This window comes from Stigmatopora argus, chromosome 14 (assembly GCF_051989625.1).
Source record: "Stigmatopora argus isolate UIUO_Sarg chromosome 14, RoL_Sarg_1.0, whole genome shotgun sequence".
In the NCBI taxonomy this organism is placed as follows: Eukaryota; Metazoa; Chordata; class Actinopteri; order Syngnathiformes; family Syngnathidae; genus Stigmatopora; species Stigmatopora argus.
In genome coordinates this window covers 10287244-10306630 of record NC_135400.1, presented here as the reverse complement: position 1 = coordinate 10306630, position 19387 = coordinate 10287244, and the positions used below count along the sequence as shown (strand labels likewise).

Below are 19387 nucleotides of genomic sequence, written 5' to 3'. Positions count from 1 at the left end.
GGCGTTGTTCTGCCAGTCGCCCTCGTCCACAACCACATCTGTTAAGTGACGGGGACACAGCTCAAACCCACGGCTGTCACGGGGTGAGGCGAGTGCTCCTTTACTTGCCGAGTCGGCGTCGGCGTCGGCGTCGGTTGGTCGGCTGCACTCCATTCTTCTCCTCCTGCTCCTCTTCTTATTGTCTAATGCATCTTTTATGACACAAATACAATTATTTTTCAACACTGCCCAAGATGACATTTTTTTTTACAGTTGCGACACGGTCTTCAACCTGGCATGACGAAGGCGGTGACGATGTGCATCTGTCCCAACTCAGCGAGCTCTTCCAGACTGGACGCCGTGAATGACATAAAGGTCACGTGACCAAAGTGATAATGTCGACGACGATGACAATCGGACTTACAGATCAGTGAGGATTTGCCATCCGGCAAAGTCATCCACCTGCATCTGTGGGAGCCGTCCAAAAGCATGACCTTGTCAGCCTCTGCTCACTGGGGTGCCGGAGACTCCTGGATGAAGGCACAATCCGGGGTGCGCCGGTACAAATCTGTCAACAAACAAGGCAAAGCGTGAACTTGTGGGGAACATTTCCTCCATGCTTTAACTTACATTCAAAAAATATCTTGTACGTACACGAGCCTTGTGAGGATGAGCCAGAAGCCAAGATTAATTCATTATGTATACAATAAAGTCAAATAGGACTGTTATTGCTCAAATGCCTCACAATGCGTTTTTTTTTGTATTTTTAAAGAAAATACTATACATGGTCATTTTTTTAAATAAAAAAAGCCTTACTATACATGGTCTTTTTTTAATAAATAAAAGCCTTACTATACATGGTCATTTTTAAAGAAAAAAAACCTTACAATGCATGGTCTTTTTTTTGGATCCAACTGCATCCAACTTTGGGCAGATGGCAGGTGAGACCCTGAATTGATTGCGAGCTGTTTAGTCTTTTTAAAGTATAAATTTATGTTGACTTTTGTAAGATTAAAAAGGTGCAGATTCCACCAAATGACATATAGCATAAACAATAAATACTCTGTTCAAGTTCAGACAACACCCACTCTCTTTATTTGAGAGCTGTTAGTGGATTCAAACCCACTCCGGATTTGAACTTCACCATCTCAAGTTCTGAGCAATATCTTTGCCACTAGACCACAGTGACTTCTGAAAAGAAGTGATTGGAAGTTATATTTATCCTTTTCATTACCTCAATAAACAATTTGAGAATTGCAAAGAATGGAATTGAACTCATTCCTGATTTGAACTTGTTCCCACCTTGGGATCTGACCCAATATCTATGCCACTGGACTACAGCAACAACTGAAACAAAATCCTCTTTATTACCTCAACTCCATTGGAAAAGAAGATGAGCACTCCAAGTGGTGGATTGGAACTCACTACTGATTTGAACTTGTTTCCACCAAAGATCCAGATACAGCATTTTTGGACCTATGATGATCACAAGAAGAAATTATCAAAAGTCATATTTTTCCTCTTCATTACCTCAACTCCATTGGTAAACAAGATGAGTGCTCTCAGTGCTGGATTGGAACGCACTCCTGATTCAAACCTATTCCCAATTCAGATTCTGACCCAATGTCTTTGCCCCTGGACCACAGCAACAACTGAAACCAAATGATTGGAAGTTATATTTCTCCTCTCTATTTCCTCAATAAGGTTCTGACCCAATGTTTTCGCCACTGGACAAAAACCACAAAGCAAGACTCAGTTGTCTTAATTCGATTATCTTTTAATTAACATGTATCAAAAGGACAAACGTGCACGAATGGGACGGCCAAAGTCTCACGTCGGCGTGCAGAATTCATGTCAAAATATTTCAAACGCGTAATAATCTGTACAGAACTTTGGTTGAATATGTCACAAGATAAAGCTTAAATACGTACTTCCCTTTCTGAGGCGTCTCCATGTGACACCATAAAATGTCAACCCGTCACACCGGCTAACTTAGAAAGCAAATACGCAAACATGCTATCCTATTCAGCCATGCTAAAGTACACAGCGTTAGGGAAGAGCATGCCAATAACAATTAGCGTCTTTGTCTTACAAGATAAAATGTTACTTGTCTTTTGCTCCAGTGTTTTTTGTTGTTATTTTTTAATGACTTTTGGCCAGGAAGACAAACAGGACAGACCTCGCCCGAATTGTTAATGCCAAAAATAAATAATCTTTCAGGACCAGGAAGTGACGTTACACTTACTGTACGGTACAAAAAGCCGCCGACTGATTGTTATTCATATTAGCGTCTGGCGACAAAAGCCTGCTGATTAAGTGCTGCTGGTTGTCACTTCCTGAGCTTTTATTTTGGAGGGCTTTCGCCTTCAGTCCAACATAGCGTCCAACTGGTCGGCCAGGTCGTCAAACATGTTGCCGATGTCGTCCAGGATGTTTCCCGCTGACTTGACCGTGTCGGCTCTGCCAAAAGAGAAAATCATTGACTACATGATAATCTTTTTACTATTTAGATCATTTACATAATTGTTCTTTGTTTTGTGATTAAGATGGCGTGGAAAAGTTCCTGAACTCACCCGTCTCCATGGTCCCGGTCCAGGATCAGCTTCCGCTCCACGGCCTTGAGGGCGGCCGCCAGGGACGTGCTGGTCTCGTCCAGTCTCTGCTGGACCACCTGAGTTCCGGGCAGATCCGCCGAGCCCGGGACGGCGGCGGGCGACGGGGAAAGTGGGCGCGGCGCTCCCCCGCGGGACGGCGACCGTGGCGCCAATGTTGTTCCAAAGGCCAGACTTTGGACCACGCTGACATTCACTACAGGAGGAGTGGGTCCACCTGGGCCGGAAAGAAAAACAGGTGAGTCCAGATTCCAAAAGTGCAACATGAGTTAACGTTACCTTGCGCCGCCAGCAAGCTGTGTCGCACGGGCTTGGGGGCCACGATCGGAGGCTTGGGGGACGGCGGAGGTTTGACGGGAGACTCCGCGCCTGACCTGGAAAGGACTCTTTCCTGGGACGAGATTTGGGTTTCGGTTTGGTCCTGGCCCGGGGCCACTTCGTCCTTGTCTTTGGGTTTGTGTCGCCGCTTGACCGTGTCTGACTCCGTCAGGTTGAACTCGGGGATCTCGGGGCTTTTGGCTTCGGCGGCGTCGGCCCTGGGGGGTCCCGAGGCGGCTTTGGGCCTCTGTTTGATGGTCAGGTTTCCCTCCTCGGCGAAGGGGATGCACTCGCTGGAGCTGTTGTGCGGGGACCGCGAGCCTTTGGGGTCGGATTCCTCCGTGTCCGATTTGCCGCCTGCGTCGGGGTCATGCTGGACGTTCTCGCCTCGACTGAGCCCACGGGTTTCTCTGGATTCGGGGGTGGGGGGCGCCTGAGAATGGGTATCTTGTTTTAGCTCCTGAGGATTTTGAGTCTCTGTGCTTCCTTCCAGGGAGGCAGCAATGCTCCTGACGCTTCCCGGACTGTCGGTCACAACGCCGCCGCCCCCCGACGACGACGCGGTGCTACTGTCGCTCAGCTCGCCACTGGTGGTGCTGCTCACCGAGCTCAATCTTTTGGGAGGAGGTGGCGGGGGTCCCTTTTTCCGTGCCCGCACGGCAAAAGAGTGGCTGCGACCCACGTTGGCGCCCCTTTCCGGGGCGCATTGCGCCCTCGCCGACTGAGTGCGGCCGTGTTTGCGACCAAGAGTGGCGTATGAAGGTATGTTGCCGGTGGAAATTGTCGGCTCGTCGTCGTCGTCCTCGTCGGGTTCGCCGTCCGACAGGGCGTAGCGGTTGAGGACGTGGCCTCGTTTCTTGGATGGCGCTAGAGACCCGTGGCGCTCCCGAGCTCCGGCGGCGGCATCGTGAGAGCGCAGGTAGCTGAAGCCTTTAGATGACGGCGAGCCGTGGGAGCGAGGCGTTTGAGGTTTGGCGGGGACGGCGGGATACTTGAAGACGGTGGCCGTTCCAAGAGGAACCTGCTTGTGGACGGATCTCTGATCCCAGCCCTCGGGAATGTTCCTGTCCTTGGCGTCCAAGCCATGCGGCGTGAAGGAAGCGGCGGGAGGTTCCTGGTTGTTCCTGACCACCGGGCCGTCCTCGCGGTCGGAGCAAGGGCCAGACATGGCCGACTGTAGTTCCATGCTCAGCTCGCTGTCCTGGAATATGAGAGATGTGTTTCAATGGGTGTAGTGACATAACATGGGAAGGTGGCCAAAGATTGCCAGTCCTACCTGGAAGGTCATCATGGTCTTTGGCGTGCGGGGGGACGAGCACTCTCCCCCGCCGTCTGGAGGTTCAATGGAGACCACGTGCGGAGCTCCGGGACCCTTGCGACGCAACGTCCCCTGCCCCGACTCGGCTTGAAGGATGGCTCTGTAGATGTCGCAAAGTTTCTTCACGGCCAACATCAACTTCTTCTGGTGCCCTGTGGGGTAAGGACAATGGGGGGTGGATTGAACCCAGATATCAGAACTGTGAGAGGCTACTATTTTGCTCAATGGTTGATTATTTTTTACATTAAAAATCGAAATGGATCAGAAAGAGGTCAATATTTAATGTGGTGGGTGATGCATGGAGGGGCTCACCCAGTTTAGTGATGCCGATCTCTTGCAGGTCTTCCCACGTCAAGTCTTTGACGATGGCGATGCTGTCGTAGCCGTTCTCGGAGAGTCTCTTCAAGTACTGCGGGAGGCCGATAGCGCTCAGCCACTCGCCGAGGTCCGACTGCAAGGCAAGCGCGCTGGGATCACGCGTGATCCTCGCTGGGGACACTCTCCGGAGCTCCCCCCCCCCTCCACTCACCGGGATGTACTCCGGAAGCCACTCGGGGATGTTCAGCTTGTTGATCTCCATGGAGATCTTCTTGCGGTGACCCGGCTTGGTTACTCCAATGGCCGTCAAATCCTGAAGGAGAGTCATCGACAAGTTAGCGATGCTTGAAATTCTTAAAGATGCTTTGAAGATTTGACAAATGCTTGATTTTGGCATAAAGTGTTAGACAATATTCTCTGTACTCTTTGTTGTTTGAAAGTAAAACTTGTACAAAATAGAATGAAAGAATACATTGACTTTCCTTTTGTATTTTGATTAAAACAAGATGAATCTAAAAAAAATATATTAACAATAATGGAATGGTTTCAGCGCTTTTAAAATAAATATAAAGGAAAACTCAACAAGACGATGCTTGCAATGAGAAGACTCCAAAGTCAATTTTCAGGTCAACAAAGTATCAATAATTTGCTCATCAATTGGTTGAGGAATTATAGTTGGGAGACAAACTATGAAATTAAAAAGTCCTTGAATTTTCGCATGCAAAAAGCAGACGGTTTGCTCACTCTACCATGATTGAATAGCTTCCAAAATGTCCACTGACCTCAGGTGTCATTCTGCTGATAGTGGGGACATCGTAACCGGCACTGATGAAATTCCCCGCATACTGCTCCAACTGGAAGTCACTCAGCCACTCCAAGATGGCCTCAGAGTCCTCAACCGTAAAAAAAAAAAAAAAACGCTTACGTCATTACAATCACCGTCACACGGGCTCCGTCCCTCAGCCGACAAACCTTGCCATCCAGCAGCTGCTGAGGGCGAAAAAACTGCTGCTGGGAGAAGGTCTGCTCCGCCACTTGCTGCACCGTCACCGTGGGCCTGCGGGAGCCCACCGCGCCTGAGGTCGAAATAATACAAAAAGAGTTGAGGGGAAGGCCGGAGAAGAACAGCAAGAAGGTGGCGCGAAATCGGGATGATTCATCACCTGCGTGATGCTGCCTGCTCAAGTGCGCGGCTCCACAATCGGCAGCGAGGGGGTTCAAGGGGCCCGCCTAAAAACGACCAATAGCAATTGGGAAAACTGTCCCAAAGAGCAGCGTTGTACACGCCGTCGTACCTTGTCGTCACGATGCACGACACCGTTCTGGGCGTTGGCCAAAGTATTGTTGTTATTGAGGGTGTTGTTGTTGTTGCTCTCCGTACTTTGGCCGCTACCGGCGCTGCGCGTGCTGCCCACGCTCTCGCTGCTGCCCACGCTGCTGCGGTCTCCTAAACGGTCAGATGACGAGAGAAGTCAACTTCAGGTGAGTTCCAAATGAGAATACAGTAATATCTCATTTATCGCCATTAATTGGTTCCCAATAGACAAAGAACTGCAATATATAGGGACAGTTTTTACGGCGTCTATTTATTATTTGGACTTATACTCTATACACTTTATGAACGATTATTTAACTCCTGAGGTAGACACTTCCCTCTAGCAGCGAGTGAAATCACCTGCAATTGTGACTAGCCTTTTTCCTTTTTCAATATTCTCTCTTACATACCTGTCTGCCTCAGTTAAATGGTCCCCTTATTAATGATTGCAATTCCCCTTATTAAGCGATTAAAAACCATACAAATGCAACACGGCACATATTTTCACACACACAAAGGGTACACGTAAAAGTCTAAAATATAGTACTACAAAGTGGACGGCTTCCGGCCAAGGTATAACGGGCTCTTGCCGCCATCTGGTAGACAAACGTGGGTATCACATCTCCCATTATAACTGCCGCGGAGGGAACTATTTCAGTGGCGCAGGGCACATTTTCATATGCTTTAATTAATTAATCATTTCCTTATAATTTTCTCTCATTTTTGTGTGTTTCCTCACATCTTTCATACAAAATTGGGACACTTTGACCAATGGTTTGGTTGGTAGTTGAGTGAGGACGGTGGAGCAAATTAGAGAATTTACATATAATGTACACCCCTACTTACAAAATTTTCAAGTTACCAAAAAAGTTCTGGAGCCAATTCATTTCATACGACTGTATTTTCATAATGGCAAATATGTTTAACCCACTAGAGGGCAGTCATGCTCTTGGCAAGGGTGATGTTTCATTTCTGTCAATTTACCAAAGTCAATGCTTCTAAGAAGCTCATTGGCTGTCATTAATGGCACCGAAGCATGATTATTCAATGTCGATCATCCCGGTTCAAATGAATTTGACATTTATTGCTGTCAATGCAGTGGATAGTGGTTTTGATGTGTGATGTCATGACGGGAAAGTGGAGGGTGGCGGGGGAAACCGTACCTGCGGCCATGTTGGGGGGAACACACAGGGAGTAGGAATCGTCGCCATGAGGGGCCGAGTTGGGGCCTCTGGACTGGCGTGGAACAGGGAGGGAGGCGAGCCGGTAGTGTGGACCGCCTACAGGGTGACACGGTGGGGATCGGGGGGGAAATGAAGCGGCGCTTCCAAACCACAACTAGACCACACAGGACATGCGTGCGTTCGTGTGTCAGTGACCCAAAAAGTGCCTCGACTCAAATGTGGTTGGAAAACGCTTGATTAGTGTTCAAAGGTCATGAGGGAAGCGTGCAAGGAAGGGCATGAAGTGGATATGTGGGCGTGGCTTGATCTCAACACGGAGACTCACCGCCGCGTCTGCCGATGACCTCGACGATGGAAGGCGGGAAGAAGCCCACGCGGTCCGTCCCGCGCTGGATATCGTGGATGTGACCCTTCCAGCGCCCGTCGGCGTGCTGCTCCAGAACCTGGGGGGAGGCCAGGTGGACGCCAGGTGGACGCACGCTATTAATTATCGGTGGACCAAGGCAAATGGATACATCCAAAGTTGCGAGCCGGCCTCACCGTGATGACGTCTCCGGCTCGGATGTTGAGGGCCGTGGGATCGTGAAGGTTCCAGAAGTCCTTCAGCGCTCGCACTTGCAGGACCCCCGTGGCGTCTACGGAGGGAAATTGGAGAAGCCCAAATAATACATAGTACATTCCTTTTATTGTTGTTTTTTAAATTCACTAAAACTAAGGGAATATTTACTAGTTTATCATTTTAAATATTGTATTATTAATATTTGAATTATTAACAAGAATTCATTAAAAAATAAATAATAATGCAGCAACAACAACAAAAAACCATTTGCTAATAAGAAGACCAAAAAAAGACGACTGTAACAATATTAAGGATTAGGAACGCTAGGAGATGGTTCAGAGCAATGTCTCCAAACAGTTGTCGACTTTCAAAACAGTCAATTCATTTGAATATTTGATTAGTCGATAAATTAAAAGCAAACCGTTAGAGACAAACCTCTAAGCAGTTGCTTAATGTCTCTGCTCGCGTGTGATGTCGTGAATTGGTTGACGATGTCCAACGCCGTTTGGTTGTACGTGTTTCTGATGTTCACATCTACCCCGGTCTACACACACACACACGATCGCACACAGACACACACACACACAAAGAGTTGTGAGGCGCGTTTGAAGCGGCGGAAAAGTGGGTCAGCCCGCCTGGAGCCCAACGTCTTGACTTGAAAGGGAACACGAAGATGAGCGAAAACGACACAGCGCTAGCCATTAGCCACGTTAGCACGCAAACTCACATCCAGCAGCAGCCGCACGACCTCGGTCTTCCCGTAGAGCGCGGCCTCGTGAAGGGCGGTTCCCGACTTGGTGGTTGCGTTGATGTCGATGCCCGCCTTTAGCAGCAGCCTGCGAGCGCAAGCGTCGGTGTTTGGACTTTACACACGATGGCGCGGAAAGCGGCGGGCCTCACCCGATGACGTCCTTGTGGCCGTTGCGGGCGGCCAGGTGCAAAGGCGTGGTGAACGCAGAGTCGCTGGGCTCCTTGCGCTCGCCTTCCAATAGCGCCACCACCATGTTGCTGCTCAAAAGCAGCTGAGCCACCTGCAACAGGACACATTTACAATTGATTTGAAGACATTGACAGCTAAGTGTTAAACATCAAGAACTCAAAATTGACAATAGGCATTCATAAATTCGTTATCCTCTGTGTAGAACATGTGTCAAAGTGGCGGCCCGGGGGCCAAATCTGGCCCGCCGCATCATTTTGTGTGGCCCAGGAAAGTAAATCATGAGTGCCGACTTTCTGTTTTAGGATCAAATTAAAATGAAGAGTATAGATGTATATTAAATTTCCTGATTTTCCCCCTTTCAAATCAATAATTGTAATTTTTTAATCATTTTTTTCTGTGTTTTTAGTTCAAAAATCATTTTGTAAAATCTAAAAATATATATAAAAAAGCTAAAATAAACATTGTTTTAGATCTATTAAAAAACTGAATATTCAGGGCTTTTAATACAGTTCTTTTAATCCATTTATTTAAAAAATCTAAATATTATATCTAAAATGGTCCGGCCCACTTGAAATCAAGTTGACGTTAAAGCGGTCCGCGAACCAACCCGAGTCCGACACTCCTGGTGTAGAACTTCAACCCTGTTTCCCAAAAAGGACTTCATATTTTTATATGAGAGACAGCATATTCTATACCCAAACATGTAAATTTCCTGTGAATCTTGAAATGTAAAATAGCCCTGGGCCAGTAGATCAATAAAAAGAAACATGACCAATATCATTAAATAAAGAACATTCATACACATAGATTTTTTAATGCGGTTATTCATTGTATATTTGCTATATTTTGTGTTTTATAGTTATTTTTAAATATGAAAACAAATGTACCAGCACATAGTCTTATGTTTAAAAATTATATTTGAGGTATTCAAAAATTCTAAGTTAAACTGTATTCTAATCTATTCAAAGAGAAGAACAGAAACAACAACAAAGAAAACTAAATTTTCAAATTTTGGCATCCCTTGGGGGGAAAATAAATAAAAATCAACTCATATCTCTTGACATGATTTGCTGACCTTAGCGCGTCCAAACTCGCAGGCGAGGTCGAGCGGCGTCTTCTTGGCCTTGTTGACGAGACACGGGTTGGACTGGTGCTGCAGGAGCATCTCTGACTGAAAGCGACAGAGAGAGTTGAGGTGGCGCCCTCTGGCCATTCCGGCAGCTGCTCGCTCACCACTTGGTAGTGTCCGTACTGGGCGGCCAGGTGCAGAGGAATGTGTCCGTCCAGCGAGACGCCGTTGACAGACGCGCCCGAACGCAGAAGCAGCAGCACCGACTCGGATTTTCCCTGCCACGCCGCATAGTGCAGCGGGCGCATTCCTGCGGGCCAATGGGACGCCGGCCAGTGACCACCGGGACCGCTAAAAGAGGCACGGCGAGAGCTTACCGTTGCTGTCCTTGACGTCCACCGCTGCTTGCGCTTCCAGCAGCGCCGCCAGCAATTCCGCGCTGCCCGTCAGAGCGGCGTGGTGGAGTGCCGAGAAGCTGTCAGGGCGAAAACAAACAGATGGCATTTACTACAAAAACCCCTCAATTCGCATTCATATAAAGTGTGGGCAAGTGCATTTTTCTAGTTCATTAATCACTTTTATATTTTATATACATTATATCACGTGTCAAAGTGGCGGCCCGTGGGCCAAATTTGGCCCACCGCATCATTTTGTGTGGCCCGGGAAAGTAAATCATGAGTGCCACCTTTCTGTTTTAGGATCAAATTAAAATGAAGAGTATAGATGTACATTACATTTCCTGATTTTCCCCCTTTTATATCAACAATTGTAATTTTTTAATCATTTTTTTGTGTTTTTAGTTCAAAAATCATTTTGTAAAATCTAAAAATATATTTTAAAAAGCTTAAAAAAAACTGAATATTCTTTTAATCCATTCATTTAAAAAAAATCTAAATATTATATCTAAAATGGTCCGGCCCGCATGAAATCAAGTTGACGTTAATGTGGCCCGCGAACCAACCCGAGTTTGACACCCTTGCATTAGATTATATTTTAATTGGGCAAGTGAGCTATTATTTAAAGTTACATTACTTGAGGCTTGGTATTTTAGCTGGGAATATACACTGCAAGCATAAACTATGAATTTTATACCAAAAAAATGTTTGCAAATATCTCATTAGACAGAAACGGCACTTTTTTACAGTGACCGTCGACTTTGCAAGAACTGAATTTTCAAATCACAATTGCGCTTTTGTTTTAAAAAATAAAAAATCTTAACTGATTCATAAGCAGATTAGTGAATTATTCAGGTAAACATTCATATAATGGCCACCTCTCTCGGTCAGAATGGATTAGATCCGTAGTGGCGTGCGTCAACGGTAACCAATTGGTTGATCTTATTTTGACATCTGAGCAAGGAAGCAGATACGCCTAGACCAGTTACCAGGTGTGTGGGCGTTTTGTATTCACTAGTATACACGTCCTTTTACCGCTTATCGCCACACATCGCTCAGCCCTTTGAGTTACTTATTACGCTATATTACGTTTCTCGATGATCTCATCATCCGTGAAGCTCTGGTAACGTGTCCTAACGCGCGTGTGCCGAGGACACGTGACCCGACGGGACAAAAGGCGACGTTGCGTAACGCCTTTCCCGCCATTCACTCGGTCCCGCTAGCAAAGACGGCCGCGGGCGAAAGCGCCAGTAATGGCACGGCCCGCGCGCAATCAATCATCTGTGAAAATCCCGCTTGCTACGTGACGGCAGATGAGGGGCGGGCCGTTGACCCTCTTCAGCAAACAGTGGCTGACACACTTTCATCAGGCCCCGCCCCTCCAGGTAAATCGGCAGGTGATTGGACGGCGGCGGGGAGGGTTAAAGGCTTGGGGGGGGCTACGTGTTGACGCGTAGTCATGGAGAAGCTTTAGGAATGCGTCTCTGTCACCACATCTAAGGGGGGCTCCCATTTTAGTCTTTTAGTCCCCCTTTATCCTTCATCAACATCTATCGGCATCAATGGCAGCCAATGCCGTTCGAGAAAGAATTGCGACAACTTCATTTTCCAAAATAAATGGTCAAATAAAAATTCTGATTCATATTTTCACCAGACACATTCTTGACTTCAAGTTCGCCCCAATCTTTTGAGCCTCTTCATAGTAATTAGTCTTTAATTGAATGTAAAAAAAAAATGGACAATCTTCCCAATGTTCGGTATTGGCTGCCATTGACTGACTGAAATTGATTGGACATCAATAGCAGCGAATGAGAGGACAGGTGTCATTGTGTCTTTACCCGTCTGAGTCCTGGTAGTTGACATTGAGCCTCTTGGTGGATCCTAAAAGTTCTGAAAGAAGAAAAGAACAAAAGTCAAACTTGTGGAATTTAAAATGGAAAACCAAAAACCAAATCATGCACCACTGAAGAAAAAAATAGAGATGAAACTTGACTGACATTTGACTATAATCTCAGAATTCCGTTTTAAATCCCAGAATTACAACAGTCTGAGAATAAAGACAGAATATCTGACTTTAGAAATATACTAATCCCCTTCTCTACCTTAATATCTGTTTCAATCTTTTTTTAAATTTATTTCTACCACATTTTTTTGGTGTAAAACGGCCCATATTATGGGATAGGAGATTTTTCCACATATAATTGCCGGGCATGCAAAGAAAACGATCAAACGTAGACAGCAAACGCCTAACTAATGCACAGACAGAATGAAAATGCGAGCGCGTCTCCCTACGGTGACGTCGCGGCGCTTTGATAACGATGACCCGTTTTTCCTAACGAAGCCCAAACATCCGCAGCCCGCTCTCACTTCCCCTTCCTCATTATCATCACAATCATGGAGGATCCTTTGAGTGCAATTCAATCCCCGACTTTGGACACGCAAGGCCGAACCTGGCTTTTATTTTGAAGGTTGCGCTTGGAGATGAAGGCCAGCAGCCGATCCACGTTTTTCTGCTAGCAAGAAAAGAAACGTTTGGGCCACAAGAATGCGGAGGACTAAAATTAGCGCCACACTGGGATCTTTACGCTATCATTACGAGTCTGCGCTCGCGACCGGCGGCGGATCAAACTCCTTCACACCTAAGACGTCCATTTTAGCAAAGCGGAGAAAATGTGAGCCAGGTGTACAAAGTTCAGAGGTTGCGGGTTTTCCCCGTATTTCGAAAATGTGCAACTGAAAAGGAGATGGAGTAACCAGAGTTGCTCGAAAAATGAACTGTTTTTACACTGACCACATTGTAAATTTGGCATATGACCACTTACAACATTGAAACGAAGGAGACATATCAACAACCTTCCTGCTATTCAAACGCCTTTAAAACACTTTAGAATTTAACTTTGGCTACCATTGACCACAGAAAATGTCCAATAAATTTGGACTGGGGGAGGTGGGCAGCAATCGTCTAATACCAAATGGCATTGTGGTCCGTCCACGAATAATGGCAGAGTAGCAATTTTAGTTGGTGTCATTCCTAAAAAGGACAAGAACAAAGCAAGTGAGGTTTTGAGACCTCCCACCGGTGTCTAAAAGTAGATTCCATGTCTGTTAAGCCATATCTCAGATAGAATTTTTTTTTAAAAATGGATTTTATGTTTCCATCAATGTTAATGGAAGCCGATGAGTAAATTGTCCGTGGGTGTTCTCCAATTGAGCGGACACAACTTGGGCCCGTACCCTGTCGACTTTGTTCGTGGAGAGTTATCCAAAGGATGTCGAGTGGAGTTCCGCTTGCACTGATTACGCCGCGAGGGCCCTTATGTTCTCATGTGAGGAAGTCACGTGCGAGGTCTTGCCGCGATGGCCTCTCCGGAACCTCAACCTTCCCTTCCTGTACCGTCGCCATTGTTCCCGTGAACCGGAAGCCACCCATCTGATAGCACTTCCCACTTTGATTTGACTGGTGTTGTCACAAGGACGCATACGAGAACCTCGAGCGGTCAGCGGCATCCGGTGAAGTACCCTTGGCCCCGATGCTACTACTCGCAGATTGAATCCTTCTGTGGAGTTGTTCTCGTCTTCAAGTATTTGAGAAGCGCCGTTGCAGAAGCTTCCACTGTTCCTCGAAAGAAAGACGGGGATCACGAGCGTGAAGGAACCTTTGGGAACCTTGATGGTCTTCATCTTTTGTTCCACGCTGAGCATTTGGAAAGCAAGGAGGGGGCGAGAATTAGTCTAGATCGCGAAGCTCGTCAATGCACGGCAGCATTTCGGAATGTCGCACTTGCACGCCGATGTTTGCTCATGCACAAAACACACGCACACGCCAACTGGTGAACTTCATTCAACTTTCCACTTCCTGCCACATCATTTTCATCCAGTTTTCTACAGGCCAAAGCTCCGTCGAGTCGTCATTCTGGTTGTTGTTCTTCTCGTGGACACTAAATTAAAGTCCCACTGGTGAATTTATCTCGAAACTTGGTAAGCTACATAGCACTGGCCGCTATCCAGCAATCTCAGGAGCCCGATTTTAGATGAATTAATTGCAGACTTATTGGTGCCCGGGTTGCCTCTAGGTTCCGAGCATGCAAACAGCACATGGATTTAAGGTGACTGTGTTTCCTGTTGGTTCAAAGTTAGCATAAAGGAGTGCACAGCTTTCCGCCGGTAATTTCCACAAAGTTCCAAACCCAACCACTTGTGAAAACGAAATCTCGCGAGCAGCCGCGTGTAATCAGAAAGCCTTGAAAGCGACGAGAGATGCGATAAAGCGCGACGGCGGTCTTGTGACGGGAGAGGCACCCGAGGCGCTGACCTGGGAAGAGCGGAGCCACGTGCTAAGGGACCACAAAGTCTTTCATATCCAGTCAATGTCATCCTTAGTCCAGCGTGGCTTCAAGAAGTCCAAAAAAGAGGTGTCAATTGCCACAAAAAGGAAGCAAAGTTGAAAATGTTTGGGTTTTATTCTTGGCAAAACGGACCATCTTACGGTGAACCAAACCTAGTTTGCCCTATCAGCTAAGGTAGAAAGAATGCAAGTCAGAGACAAGAGACGAGTTCCGACGCGTCTCTCGACACCCGAACGGGCTTTTCGAAGCTTCACGGCAGCCGAGGATCGGAAGGCTGGGCTCCGACGCCCAATCGGAAACATGTATGTGACCCAGAGTTGCCCTTTTACATTGCCCGCACAGTAACTTTGCCATATAACCAACGAACAAGAAGCGAACCAAGAAAGCACTACAACACATTTTCTGCTGTTCTAAAGGCTTCAATAATTAAAAAGAAAATCTCATTGGCTGCAATTGATGTCTAATTTGTTAAGACCGAGAGGGGCAGTAGTATTCTTTGATTATTTGTAACTTATTTATTTAAGAAAATTAAATATATATATATATATATATATATATATATATATATATATATATATATATATATATATATATATATATATATACACACTCGTATTACAAAATTGTTAATGTTTTGATTTTTTCTGAAAAACAAGAGGGGAAAAAGTAAATATTGTCTTATTCCATTATTTTTCAAATGTAAAAAGCCAAAAACCAATCAAAAAAGTATTGTCGTTTTTAAAACTCAGCAACTTTGATTTAAAAGTAAACATCTTAAACATGTTTTTTTCCCTCTTGAAATTCCTTCAAATTTACTTCATTTTTTAATATATATTCTTTTACACGCTTACCATCAATAGCACGAAAAGATCATCATGGAGTAGCTTTGGCACATTATTACTTACTCAAACTGAGGAAACAAATCAACTTTCCTACATTTGGAACAATTTGAATGCAATTCCAGAAAGTCAGACACTGGAAGCCATTGACGGCGACTGCTCCTAGAGCCCCCCACGGCTCCCAGATGGCGCCCGGCCAGGATTAAGGAATTAGCGTCGGGAGCGAGTGGGTGGGTGGTCCGGCTCCATTTGTCGGGAGCACCCTCACCTGAACTTCATTTTAATTGCGTTCGGAAACATTTGCTCTTCGGCGCCGTGTTACAACGGAAGCGACGATCACGATAATAAAAAGCCCAAAAATCAATTGGCCCAGGAGCCGTGTGTTCGAACCCCCCCGAGTGTCCAGTCATGCTAACGGCGCTAATTTTGCACTTACTGTTCCTGCCGCTCTTCAGCTTGGACAGAAGTTTGTGCGTGGACGACAGGTCGCCGCTCTTCACCGCCTGTAGGAGGTCCTGCTCCTTCCCCATGGTGCTAACGTCAGAGCGCACGAGGACGCCGCCGCCGTCTCAGCGCCGCATAGCGCCGTCAAGAGTGGAACCTCGCCGCTGATATTTCAGGACGCACACAAAAACAACAGCGAAATCAGATTCATGAAATATTTCAAACATTTGAAAGAAAGGCATTCTTTCCAACAAAAAGGCACAGTTAAAAGATATTGATCAATGTTTTGTGTTTAGCTCCATTTGACTAGATCGTTAGTTAACCGTGCATTGTTGGAGGAAATTATTTAGATTGCTTAAAAAGATCATCAGTTTAGGGGGTAGTCCGCCTTTTGCCCAAAGTCAGCTGAGACAGGCTCTAGCACCCTATGACCCTGACCAAGATAACAATAAAAATGAATGAATGATTGGCTGCAATTGATGCTATTTTTAATGTGTATTTTTTAATGAATGTCAAAATAAAACAGAACACCTATTTTTTTGTTTTTTGTGTCGCATATTTGATCATGTCATTGAAAACAGAACCAATCATATCAATTTCAGGGGATCTGAATTGGGTAAAAAATATTGAGTTTTTAAAATGTGCATTATTAACTCATTGGCTGCCACTGGCGAGGCAGCAGATCGTGATACGGTAATGGCAGATCTACAAAATTGGTTCATACTCGGACTTGATTTGCATGCAAAAATATGCAATCAGGACACCCGTATTTTGAATTTAGCGTGGAATGATTATCTTTCAGCTTTAATGATGGGGGATAGTGGTCTATCCCCGTCAATCGTACCAAAACAGCTAAGGAGTTAATCTAAGAAATAAGATTGAAACAATGAGAACAGTGGACATTTGTTGATCTATTTTTGTAACGCGCAAAATTTTGTCCCAAAAAAACTGAAGCAAAGTTCGGGTGTGCCATTGTGTATAATGGGAGACGTAAAACCGGTCTTTGTCCGCCAGATGGCAGTAATCTACCTTCTTTTACAAAAAACCCAGGCCTCCCCAAATAGCTTTCGGCAGGTTTATAGGGTAATAGGGGTAAAAATAAAAAATAAAAAGTTGCTCAAGGGAAACGAGTCCGCCCAGGGAGTGCTATCCTTGCTCAACAAGAATGGAATCAATTGTTTGGTGAATCTGATGATGATGATGATGATGAATCAGCCTTTGAATTTTTTTTTAAATATTATGATGACGAATTAGAAAATTGTAAATCCCATTTGAGAATTGTGTTCATATTGGTCGTAGTTTGTTGTACCAGGTTTCCGTATCATATGTTATGAATAAATGTTTTGTCATGGCGACCTGAAACTAAAAAAAATGTTTGTAGCAATTTTTAGTCACAAATTATGGCTGTGCGTTATACACGGGTGCGTGTTATACTCGAATAAACACGGTTATTACATTATATCGACATCATAAGTAGTAACATGCCAACTTGGTGGTGCATTGAATGTAAAAACAGGCATGTTAGAGCAAGTCTTGTCTAGACATTGTAATGGAACAATGTCTCTTAAATCGACCGGTAATCAAAATAGCAGAACATTCAATGGCGATTAATCGTGGCAGCCCTACTTTGTTTATGGCGCATTTCGTTCTGACTGAAGTCCAGCTGAGACAGGAAAGAAAAAAAGTCAAAGTTTTGGTGTCAACATGCATTTGTTTGGGGACGTCGCGTTACATAAGACCCGAGCTGAGCCGAACCGAGCCGAACTGAGCCGAAACGTCACCCGCAAGTGCACACGTCAACGCTGTCCCACTTTTACCCCGCAATGGAGCTTCTCAGACAGTCGAGAGGGGGGAAGAAAAAAAGGAAAAAGACGTGAAGATGTTGGAAACGTTCCACTTGAGCTTCCATCACAAGCTGCACATTCTTTAACAATGTCAACACTTCCAAGGGGAATTCGGCACCCGCACAACACTTTTGGCTCGCTGGCCCACACTAGTTCAATCTTTGTCGTTCTTTTGGGGGCTTTCACTTGACGATTTAGTCGCTGAAAACGACGTGTTTTGGTGTTTGACGTGATTCTGTCAAGATGATTAGCAAGTAGAGTTCACGAGAGGGAGGATAGGGAGGCTTGTGGGGGGTTGTAGGAGGGGGTGGGGGGTCGTAGTCTTCAGCGGACATGTCAGGGTGGGCACGGCAACGTTTTAGAAGGGGGTGTTAGAAACTTATGTACAAATGTGGCTTGAAGCATGAGAAAGAAAGTTGGTTGTCCGTACCTTTTCCGCCGCTTGTGATTGCCTCAAAAGTCCCAGCCGCGAGGCGACATTCCCGGCCTGAAAGTGTCGATCGATCGCGGTCTCCTTCGCTGGGAAACTTGCGATTTTCACTCCTCCGCCGATGTGGACGTTAATTTCAGCGTGTTTGGTAACTTTTGGGCAGCCCGAGCGCCACTTGCTCGTCTTCTTCTTGTTGCTGCAGCCGCCACCGACGCCGCCGCTGGCATTCTCGCTCGCTCGCTTTGGCTAGACTGGCGTCAAGCGCGCACAGTAGCACAAGAGAAACATCCGGTGGAGAGTCGGGACTTTCAAAACAAAGGGGAAGTTTAGGGATTGTCATCTTGGTCCCGAATTATCATTCGAGCGTCAACAAATGAATCAGAATTGTTCTAAAGCAGGGGTGTCCAAACTAGGCCTCGGGGGCTGTGGTGGGTGCAGGTTTTCTTTCCAAACGATGAAGAGGAAGAGGATACATTTTCAGCAACTTGGTGATTTAAAAGTGTAATCAGATGGATGCCTTCAGGTGCTACAGGTTCCAGAAGAAACCTCATTGGTTAAGCTGTCTGTGCTGGATCAGTTGGAACAAAAACCTGCATCCCCTTTGTGGAATAGTTTAGACACCCTTGCTCTAAGACTAATCATTTAAATATTTGAATTTATCTTTATTTTATTTTGTGTGTCTTTTTGTAATCTCAATGGGCAATTTTCAAGTTTTAGTTGTATCAAAAAAAGCAATATTTTATTTTTTTAATGACTATTATTTCATGTGTACTTATGTATTGCCCTAATAACTTTTTATTTATTTTTATAATTACGACAGCAAAAAAAGACTTTCAACAAGCCATGGTGGGGAAAAATACGGGGGAATGTCAAGAAAAAGAGGATGTTAATGTAAATATGAAAATGATGATGACTAATATAAATATATAAATAAGTGACAATGTGCGTGGGGGCGTGGCCTGTCACCAGCAGAAGTAGCTTTGGTGTCTCTGCAGGCTTCTATTTAGGACCTTTTGCAAACAACAATTAGACGAGTACCTGCTCTTTGGAGCCGATGGCGGCGTCGAATGTGTTGGGCCGCGCAAACTCTTTCTTTTATGGGGTACACTTCTTTGAATGTGGAAACTTTGGCCTTGCTTTCCATTTGTGCTTCTAAATTCCATTTTGTGGAGGAAACTGCAACCAGACTCTGAATTCAGTCCGTCATCATCCTCATCATCATCACAGGGTCTGAAAGCAGAGAAAATGTGAAATTTCATCAGTGGTTGGACTAAAATGAGTTTTACAATTAACAAGCGAGTAGACGAAAAGACATTATTGTGCGATTATATCTTAGTCCCATTTTTCAAAGTTTATAACAGTAAAACAATTGGATAGGAGTAGGTTTATGGATATGTTTTTGCCTTTTTAATTAAAAAACATAATATTTTTAAGTATTGTAAATGGTAATATGCCAATGTTACTGCATGGTCAGTGT

General features: G+C 45.3%; 1 protein-coding gene across 2 annotated transcripts; it reads right to left on the bottom strand.

The window, feature by feature from the left end:
• Positions 1-1731: 1731 nt before the first annotated feature.
• caskin2 (CASK interacting protein 2) lies at positions 1732-18219 on the bottom strand. Of its 2 annotated transcripts, XM_077619004.1 has the most exons (22): positions 17911-18219; positions 15629-15800; positions 11846-11897; positions 9990-10087; positions 9777-9922; positions 9619-9714; positions 8504-8634; positions 8331-8439; positions 8039-8147; positions 7585-7679; positions 7370-7487; positions 7024-7140; positions 5841-5992; positions 5709-5775; positions 5518-5621; positions 5328-5438; positions 4757-4858; positions 4540-4678; positions 4186-4379; positions 2871-4110; positions 2553-2808; positions 1732-2439 (listed from the first exon to the last, which is right to left on the bottom strand). In XM_077619004.1, exons 2-22 carry the CDS (start codon positions 15720-15722, stop codon positions 2346-2348), a joined length of 3624 nt encoding a protein of 1207 aa, XP_077475130.1. In that variant the 5' UTR covers positions 15723-15800; positions 17911-18219; the 3' UTR covers positions 1732-2345. The 2 variants fall into 2 exon arrangements, with proteins under 2 accessions (XP_077475130.1, XP_077475131.1); XM_077619005.1 differs by lacking the exon at positions 7024-7140.
• Positions 18220-19387: the final 1168 nt, after the last annotated feature.

What these genes read in the sequence shown, in the direction of transcription:
- caskin2 (XM_077619004.1), bottom strand. Translation starts at nt 15,722, where the DNA reads ATGGGGAAGGAGCAGGACCTCCTACAGGCGGTGAAGAGCGGCGACCTG. An exon ending in GCGAGTTTGGACGCGCTAAG is followed by an intron (nt 8,635 to 9,618) that starts GTCAGCAAATCA and finishes GTCCTGTTGCAG; the next exon opens with GTGGCTCAGCTGCTTTTGAG. An exon ending in TCGTGCATCGTGACGACAAG is followed by an intron (nt 5,776 to 5,840) that starts GTACGACGGCGT and finishes GGTCGTTTTTAG; the next exon opens with GCGGGCCCCTTGAACCCCCT.